This window comes from Oreochromis aureus, linkage group 20 (genome assembly GCF_013358895.1).
Source record: "Oreochromis aureus strain Israel breed Guangdong linkage group 20, ZZ_aureus, whole genome shotgun sequence".
NCBI lineage: Eukaryota > Metazoa > Chordata > Actinopteri > Cichliformes > Cichlidae > Oreochromis > Oreochromis aureus.
In genome coordinates, this window is record NC_052961.1 from 976,988 (window position 1) to 986,765 (window position 9,778).

The window sequence follows — 9,778 nt, forward strand, 5'->3', positions numbered from 1 at the left end:
GCTGAGACCATGAAAGGTGGTGGTTTATAGTAACACCAAGTAGTTTAATTTGGGCGACCTGTTCTAATACCGATCCAGCTATGGAAAGATTTAGTTGTGGGCTGTTGACTAAGCATAATCTACTTCCAATTAAGATATATTTGGATTTAGACACATTTAAAATCATGTTGTTTTTACTTATCCAGTGAGACACGTTCAGCAAATCTTGTTGTAATACGCTGGTCAATTCAGAGTAGCTACTGGCTGAATAAAACGTGGTGGAATCATCAGCGTACATTACAAGATGTCATGGTCTCTGTGTCTCCTTGGTGGACCTAGGTTTCAGGCTACATGTTGTTTTTAGTTTGTGTCTCTCTCCCTCTCCTGTCTCTCACCTGTCTGCCTGGGCGGAGCTCAGCTGGGCTCCCGCCCTTGGCCCACGCACCTGCCGTAAATTTACCTGATTGCCTGGACTCCTGGGCTATTTAAGCTGAGGACTCAGAAGGCTTCTTCGCTGGGTCGTTGAGTTACTCTCGTCAGTACAGCCCCGATAAACCCTGTTTCTTGTGTGAGTACTCTGTTTATGCTAACCGCAGTTCTCTTGTGCTTAGGTTCTCGGACTCGTCCATACCCCCGATCTGTTTCACTGGTGGTGTGGAGTGAGAGTGAGAGTGCAGAAAACAAATACGAGAGGAGCGAGTGAGTGGAGCGTGTTTGGATTCAGAAGAGTGCCGAAGACAAACTGGGAAGGAGCGAATGGGCGGAGCGTGTTTTGGACTTTCTCCCCTTTTTCCCCTGGACCGTTGCATACCCCTGCCCTGTACACTGTATATACTTTCACGTGGTGTTTTGTAAATAAATTTACGACTGCTATTCTAGTTCAGCTGGTCTGCGCCTGAGTCCATTTTCGGCTGCGTGACACAAGATGAGATTTATCCAGGACGTACGGCAGACCATTCGTGAAAACGGAATAGAGAAGTGGACCGAGGCAGCTGGCTTGGGACCACAGTTCATTTCACAGCCCTCAGAGAAATAATCATTATAATAAACCTTTTGCCTTCTTCCAGACAAATAACTTTCCATCCAGCACAAAGCAGCTGGTGAAAAATCTATAACATTCTAGTTTATCAATCAAAAGATCGTGATTTATTAAATCAAAAGCAGCACTAAAGTCCAAGAATACCACCCCGACCAAATTCCCATCATCTAGATGTTTATGCAGTTATCTGTCATATGAGTGAGAGCTGAGCTGGTGGCATGACCAGGGTTGTAAGCATGTTGAAACTGAGTGAGTAGATGATTTTCTGTTAAGTAATGTTGAATTTGCTCATAGACAATCCTCTCCATAATTTTACTTAGAACAGGGAGCAGACTAATAGGTCTGCTATTGACACCATTAGAAACAGCATTCTTGTTTTTAGGAATAGGAATTATTTTCGTTTCTTTCCACTGCAATGGAAATAAGCTGCATGCCAAAGATCTAATAAATATGTGACATATAGGAAGGGACACAAACTTGGCTGCAACTTTGAGCAGTTTACTGTCTGTGTTATCAGAGCCACAGCATGTATCGTCAGGAAGTGATATCAATAAACGCTCTACCATCTCAACATTCACTGCCTCAAACTTAAATTGGCATTGCTTATTTTTCATGATAACATCCAGTATGAGAAGGTGGGATCGCCTCTGCTCATATTAGATTTTAAATTTGTTAATTTATTGCTTTAGCAATTCACAAAATAATTGGTTATATCCTTAGCTTTACTTATAAACTTTCCATCCGTGTAGATGTGAGACACCACCAGATCTCGACCCATTTTATTATTTGAACCTTCTTGCTGTCCTTATTGGCCTCATTGAGCTTAACCTGATACTTGCACCTATTCAATTTAGTTACTTGATTTCTTAACTTACGACATCTCACCCACTCTTGTGGGCTGTGGACTTATGTGCTTTTACTTTTGCTATATGTCTTTCTGACATTGCAGCCTTAAGTTCATTAAAGTTTTCAGTAAATATAGATAATGCCATTTCAGGGTCAGGCTCGAGGCAGATGTCAGTCCAGTGAATCTCCTTTACGTCATTAATATACTTGTCTGCATTGTGTGTGTGTGTGTGTCTGTTAACTTGTATTTCTTGTAGTTTTCTTCATTTTAGTTTTATTTACCTGTTTCCATTGTAGGCCTACACAGATTTTTATTTTTTATTTGTGTTAAGGATATTGAGTTTACCTTACATACAAATACATATACAGCACATTTCATGTAAATAAAATTGCCGCTGCTTTCTAATGCCCTGGGAACGGAGCCGCTAAACAGTGCAGCGCTAACACATGGCTTTGCCAGCGTAAAACCTTCAGTGTGGTCTCCAGTTTATTACACAGGCATGTAAATGAAGTTCAAACAATTCTACTGTTCACATGTGAGATATGTTGTTGAAATGAACTTATCTCATCTCACTGGGTAGAGCAGCTATAAGCAATGCTATATGCCATATGGTTAATGCAGAGGCCAGGGTGTGAATCTGCACCCAGGCATCAGATTACCTGTGACACCGCTCACCTGAGGGCTGCCACTATGGACAAAGTTATAATACCAAAGTTTATATAGCCCTTTAAAAACACCACATGGCTGACCACAGTGCTGTACAGCAGAAATAGACTTTTTTTGTTTTAGCTCGATCAAAACAACTTAAACTGCACTCAGAAATAGAAGCAGGTACCACGATGGTGGTTATCAGCTTTCTTCATTAAGACGGGATTGCTGCTTCAGGCTCTGAGCGTGCTCACGTTAAAAAAGGTGTTTTGCTTGTCACGTGACTTGTCTTCCACACAATATGACCCCTGTGAGCACCACCTGCTCCACACAGAGACGTTATCAGCTGATGATGAGGATAAAATAGTGATCAAAAATATCTGAGGAAATCTGGCAGTAAATAATGTAGTCAATGCAGTGAATGAGTTTGTGTCTGAGTGCGCTCAGTGCTGCTGTTTGTTTCTAAGGTGACGCACGCATATCAGAGCTGAGAGACTTTAAACTGGATCCATGAAGCCTGATGGAGACGGCGTGGGAATCAGAGCAGAGGGAATGAATGTGATTGGTTGAACAGGTGTCCAGGTGTGTTCTGTGTTGGCAGCAGTGTGACAGACTCAGCAGGGTCATGTTCTGGATCAGCACATGAACATGAACACATGCAAAAGCATCAGAGAAAGCGTTTCAGCTGATTTTACACTCAAACTCTGAAAATGACCCGCTCACCTGTTACCACGGTGATTCTGCAGGCCACCTGTGAGAAGTCTGACTTTCATCTGGAGATGGCTCACCGACACACTCCGTGGGTACAGTTCTGACCTCGTACCAGGGCTCCCTGCTCGCTTTTCCTCCTGACCGATAGGTGTCGCCACTCAGAAAAGCTGAGCAACAACTAACGCGTGGCGCGTGAACGAGGCTGAAACGGTCCCTAGAGTTTAATGTGGATATAATCCCAGAATGCACCGGGCAGTTCTGCGGGCGGCAGGAAAAGTTTTAGAAATGAAAAATTAAGAAAATAAATAGTTTTCATAAAACTCAGACACGCAGACGCGATTTACGTGTTTCCGGTGACGAAGCTCCTCCCTTTCCTTTTCGCCACTTGACTCGCACGGTACGTGTGTCTCGCGCTCTCCGAGTAAAAATGTCTTAAAATGTGTTTTATCGTCGGCTGGCTGTAATTTCTGAGCCGGGCTCGTGCCGTGGGTGTGTGTGTAGCGTGAGGGGGGCTCCCGGGGTTCACGTGTGCTGAAGTTAGCGTTTGTGTCCCGCAAAGAGCCGCACGAGGCCGCAGTGTGGGCTCGGGGTGTTAGCCTGTTAGCATCACGGCGGCGCTCTGTGTGTGTGTTAGCATATTAGCATCGCGGCGGCGCTGTGTGTGTGTGTGTGTGTGTGTGTTCAAAAGTGTGATGTGTTTGTGTGTTTCAGGTTTGCAGGTGACACCCGAACGAGCTCCAACATGCAGAACGACGCCGGTGAATTCGTGGACCTGTACGTCCCGCGGAAATGGTGAGAGCAGCGAGGAAGAAAGTTAGAGACACGTGATGGCGAGCTGACGTTTAATGAAGTGTGTGTGTTTGCAGCTCTGCCAGCAACAGGATCATCGGAGCCAAAGACCACGCTTCCATCCAGATCAACATCGCTGAGGTGAGAGCTGATCAGAGGGCCTCAGGTGGTGTGTAGGCGGGTCCAGTGATGATGACGTTTGAGAACAGAGCCCGCTGTGTGTGGTTTGGGGTCGTCTTTCCGTGGCAGGCAGCAGGTTAACCCTAAACTCAGACTTTGTTGATCCTGAGATGAGGGGAAAGCCCAGGTTTCTGTTCCTCAAAGACAGAGTAGAATAGCCTTTTATTGTCATTATACAGGTACAACAAACTGTAGGTGCTCCACACCAACTGTGTCGGAAGGGCGCTTCAACCAGGCTTCAGTCAGCTGCCTCCTGTGTGCCGACTGGCAGTGTGCCATGCCGTGCCGTGCCATGCCATGCCATGGTGCCTTTGATGCCGTGTGTGCTGCCTGTGGGAAACATGGGTAGAAAGAGCTGTGTGCCATGTTTATATGGTTCTATTGCCTGGCTGTTTTCTGTTGCCATGGTGAATGGAGCTGCATTTATGGTTTCTGAAACTCGAGCCTGGTCTGAGCTCGACTCAGACTTTAGTCCGGTACCTGACCTGTAGCAGGGAAGCGAGCTCAGCGTAACGTTAACGTTGCTCTGATTCGGACACGTTTGTGTTTCTGCTGTCACAGCAGCGCGGCGGCGGACACGTCAGTCACTGAGACTAATTCATCCAATGAAATATCTGCTCTTGTGCTCTTACCAGCTCAGAGGGCTGGAAGCTGCGCATGGTTGCACCGATTGGTCAGCTCATCGCAGGGCTGTGATGCTTAAACAGAGGAGCTGGTGTTTGGAGCCAGTGGTCCCGGTGAGTGCTCCTCTGTAGATTTGGGATCCCCGGAAGTTTATTTTAAACCTGTTATTACTGACTTGATTTGAAGTTGGGCAGTGATTTTAAATTGGACAACCAAATCAGAGCAGTGGTGAAGTCTAGTTTTTATCATTTAAGGCGAGAGTGAAATCTTTTCTTTCTAGGCAGCACTTGTAATCATGCTTTTAGTGCTGCCCAGTGATCCATGCCTTTATTTCTTCCTGTCTGGAGACTGTAACCCAGTCTATGTGGGGGTCAGTCAGTCGCTGTTCTCACATCTGCAGCTGGTTCAAAATGCCGCTGCACGACTGCTAACAGGAACTCGTAAAAGAGAGCATATAACCCTGTCCTGGCCTCACTGCACTGGCTTTGCTTGTGTCTTTTAGAGTTCATTTTAAACTTCTTAAGTTTGTGTTTAAATACCTTTACAATCTTGCCCCGCGTTACCTGTCTGAGCGTATTCATCCCTACACTCCCTGATGGTCTCTCAGGTCAGCTGACTGGCTGCTCCTGGAGGTACCGAGGTCCAGGAGGAAGCTCACAGGGGGCGGGGCCTTCTCTATTGTGGCTGCTGAATTATGGACTAACCTGCCCTTGCACATTAGAGACGCCCCTTCACTGTCCACTTTTAAAACACGTCTTAAACCCATTTTTATTCTTTGGCTTTTAACCTCAGTGAGACTTAGTTTCTCTTGTAATTAAATTAGTTATTAGCTAAGTAAATAATTATATTACGTTTTTCTTTTATTTGGCTTTTATCTATATCTTATGTAATTTTATTTTTTCGTTCCAATGTACAGAACTTTCTGTCAGCTGTGGTTGTTTTAAACTGCTTTATAAATAAAGATGATGATGGCGGCATCTTAGCAGGAAGTGTGTGTAGGAAATGCAGGTGTGCACCGTTACCTCATAGGAAGAAGGTCCTGGGTCCAGATGTGCCGCTCAGCTGGATGTGTTCCTGAGGTAGCATTTTTAAAATGAATGACATGTAGTAACATAAAGTTGTGTCACCTGATCAGCGGACACCTGTCCACTCGTGACTTAGTGTGTGTGAGCTGGGACTCTTCATGTTGGAAGTGCTGCAGGCAGTGAGAGGACGGCGCTCCATGATTCATGTTTATGGAAATAATGCGGCTCCTTATCGCTGGATCTTCTCTGCGTGCCATGCACACACATTTGCATGTTTGCAAACCGCAGAGGCACCAGAGGGAAGCTGGAAACTGATGTTCGCTCACACAAAAGTTGTTCCAGTTCCACGCTCCGGCGGGACGTTGTTCCAGTTCCACGCTCCGGCGGGACGTTGTTCCAGTTCCACGCTCCGGCGGGACGTTGTTCCAGTTCCACGCTCCGGCGGGACGTTGTTCCAGTTCCACGCCGGGCGGGACGTTGTTCCAGTTCCACGCCGGGCGGGACGTTGTTCCGTTCCACGCCGGGCGGGACGTTGTTCCCGTTCCACGCTCGGGCGGGACGTTGTTCCCGTTCCATGCTCGGGCGGGACGTTGTTCCCGTTCCATGCTCGGGCGGGACGTTGTTCGTTCCATGCTCGGCGGGGACGTTGTTCCAGTTCCACGCTCCGGCGGGACGTTGTTCCAGTTCCACGCTCGGGCGGGACGTTGTTCCCGTTCCACGCTCGGGCGGGACGTTGTTCCCGTTCCACGCTCGGGCGGGACGTTGTTCCCGTTCCATGCTCGGGCGGGACGTTGTTCCCGTTCCATGCTCGGGCGGGACGTTGTTCCAGTTCCATGCTCGGGCGGGACGTTGTTCCAGTTCCACGCTCGGGCGGGACGTTGTTCCAGTTCCACGCTCGGGCGGGACGTTGTTCCAGTTCCATGCTCGGGCGGGACGTTGTTCCAGTTCCATGCTCGGGCGGGACGTTGTTCCCGTTCCATGCTCGGGCGGGACGTTGTTCCAGTTCCATGCTCCGGCGGGACGTTGTTCCAGTTTGGAGTTGTGTGGAACTGAAACACTGATGTGATGCTCGGGACGCTCGTGGTTAAAGTGAAGGGTGTCTGAATGTTTCCATGTCTTGTTTCAGGTTGATAAGGTGACCGGACGCTTCAACGGTCAGTCCAAGACCTACGCCATCTGCGGCCCCATCCGCAGGATGGTAAGTGTGAGCAGAACATTAAACACACCCTCAGTGTTCTAGGTGGAACCACCGAGAGCACCCACAACAAACCCAGACATATCAGATTCAGGGCTGAGACTCTGGGATTTTTAAATCTGAACAGACTGTTTGTGTGTTTCAGGGCGAGTCTGACGACTCCATCCTGAGGCTGGCGAAGAACGACGGCGTCGTGGCAAAGTAAGCAGCTCTCGCGTTTGACCGTAAACTGTTAAAGTGAGGCTGGGATGCACGGCTTCGTTCAGCCAGCCGTACGTCATTAGTGACCTCAGTCACAAACTACGTGACGGCCACGTTGCTGTCAGAACTGTATTTACGCGCAATGACATGGCGAGCTGATGGAGACAAACAGAGGGTTTTAAATGTTCTTTAAAACGTTTACGCTGCAGCAAAGACGGCGCAGTAACACTTCAGGATTTAAAACGTTCAAACTCTAAAACTGTCGGAGGACATAAAGTGACAGTAAAGGGTCATGACATCAGCACAGCATTGTAGCGTTTCTAGCTCCGTGTCAGCTGGTGCAGGACGACCGCCTCCTGTGATCGCAGTAATCTGAGCTCCGGCACCGACAACTCGTTAAAACGCCGGTAACACCCACCGGTCACATGCGAGGTTACAAACATCTAGAGGCGCCCGACGCCAAAGCAGCGGCTCGCCTCGGCCGATGTGACGTCGCGTTTTTGGGAGCATGACGGCCTGGCGCGCTGAGGCGTAATCCACATTAAACCGCATTCATTTTCCTGCATCATTAACCCTGAAAACACGGCGAGCGTTTGTGTGACAGTCAGTAAACTTTAACTTCCTGTTTAAAAATCAGGATTAAATGCGTCACTGCTGAGTCCTTCCTGTTACTCCGAAACATGTGACGTCATCAGTTTTATTAATGTAAAACACTTAATTATGAAAATGTTTAAAGGAAGTCTTATTTGTTGGACAGGAAGTCTAAAGTGTGAGTCTAACAGCTGTTTCCTGTTTTTCTTTTGCAGGAACTTCTGAGTGTGTGCAGCTGGAGACAGTTTGGAAAATAAAATGAGAAAATAAAATCGTCCGCTGTCGTTTCTTCACTTTCACGTTTGATTGGTCGCATACGTTTCTTAGGATTCGCTGAAAATAGGGCTTCAGTTATTGTACCTGCATAAAAACCAGAGGCTGGTGCTGGTCAGTCACACGGCTACACACAAACAGCTGAAGGAAGTCAGCTGTGGGTTTGGGGGGTCAAAGGTTACTTCAAACTGTGTCTGTGGGGAGGAAAGGTGAAAGGTCAGTGAGCGCCAAGAGTAAACTGATGCGCCACGTTCTCAGGCATCAGCGAACGCCTCCAGAGGGCAGGGTCACGAAGGTTTTGCCAAGATTGGCTCTTTGTCTGCAGAGCAGGTGCTTTCTTAACTATCAGCATCATATTTGTCTGCACTGATGGATCTGCATCTGTGTGTTTACCTTTAAAACTTCACTGATGTGTGTGCACAGCTGGAGTTTGTAGTAATCGTGAAGATGAAGGTCTGAATGAGAGCAGGTATAATTTCCTCTCTGACTCATTGTTCAGGTAAATGAGAGCTTTGAGATTATGCTGAGTGTTTGTCGTACCAGCAGTTTACTGAGATTTCACACAAATGATCAATGAAGCTGGTAAATGATGTCATATTTTATCCCCTGAGAGGAAACAGAGAGGTTCGGGTCTGGTTTCTGTGATCAGCTGTCAGTTTGATGTCAAAACTTCACAAAGTGCATTCTGGGTAAACTTTCATGTTTGTTGGGTGTCTGCGCAGGACAGGTGAGAGCAGATGAAAGGTCTCCTTTAAACGTCCTCCTGGGACCTAACACTCATAAACCTGTGAAGAAACATACAAAGCTGTGGTTTGATGATTCAGGCTTTTACTTTTGAAAAGCCTGAATCATCATGATGAACATAGGATGTCCCAGCTGGTCCTGAAGGGCACATGAAGTTCACCTGAAACTGGTCCAGGTGGCAAAAATCAATAAAAAGCAGGTGTTTCATAAAGGGGAGGAGCCACAGCAAGGGAAAAAACAGTTTTCTATATCATCCACCAGGGGGCAGCACAAGATCAAAATACATGCCTGCAAACAGGAAGAAAAACTATTATTAACATTTCATTTAACAGCAGCATGTGGGCACAATGAAGGAAACACGCAGAGCTCCATCAACACGAAGTGCATACATGGTTGGTGTTAATTCTGCTATGCAGGCTTTCTCTGGTCATGTGACTTTACGTCATCACGGTGTTCAGCTCTGGAGGTGCACCTCCTCTTCACCCAGACCTGAACGGTGCTCATCATCTGTTTGTGGGGCTGAGGAGCAAAAGAAGAGGACGGTGTTATTTAAAGACTCAGTTCTTCATCAGTCTGGATCCTCCAGCTTCTCTGCAGAGGTCAAAGGTTAAAGTTTAAATTTGAAAAGCTGGGACTGAACTTTTCACATCAAACTCTGGTTTGATGTGAGAGTTTGGATAAAGTCACACACAACGAAACACAAAGAAGAGTGGAGAGAAGCTCCATTACAGCACTCTTTAACGTTTGGGTGTCCGTTTGCCCCACCTGGCTGTAAGGATGCCGCGAGCCAATGAAATGAGAGGTTAGAGGAGGAATGTGAGATCACAGAGGGGCGTCGGGTGGTTTCAGGGTCTGTAATGAGGCCGGTTTTACGGCTCTGTTCCCACACTTTATTCTCCCTCAGGCGAGCCTCTGAGCAGGTGGCTAGCATC

The 9,778-nt window shown here is 47.2% G+C and overlaps 1 protein-coding gene and 1 long non-coding RNA gene across 2 annotated transcripts; both read left to right on the top strand.

Annotated features, from left to right (window-relative positions):
• The first annotated feature begins 421 nt into the window (after nt 1–421).
• On the top strand, nt 422–1,589 carry LOC120435133. Its single transcript, XR_005609543.1, has 2 exons — nt 422–514; nt 591–1,589. It is a non-coding gene; the product is annotated as an uncharacterized LOC120435133 (long non-coding RNA).
• Nucleotides 1,590–3,467: 1,878 nt separating this feature from the next.
• rps21 (ribosomal protein S21) lies at nt 3,468–8,103 on the top strand. Its single transcript, XM_031750001.2, has 6 exons — nt 3,468–3,621; nt 3,936–4,016; nt 4,091–4,154; nt 6,969–7,040; nt 7,183–7,238; nt 8,045–8,103. Exons 2-6 carry the CDS (start codon nt 3,967–3,969, stop codon nt 8,052–8,054), a joined length of 252 nt encoding a protein of 83 aa, XP_031605861.1. The 5' UTR covers nt 3,468–3,621; nt 3,936–3,966; the 3' UTR covers nt 8,055–8,103.
• The last annotated feature ends 1,675 nt before the right edge of the window (nt 8,104–9,778 follow it).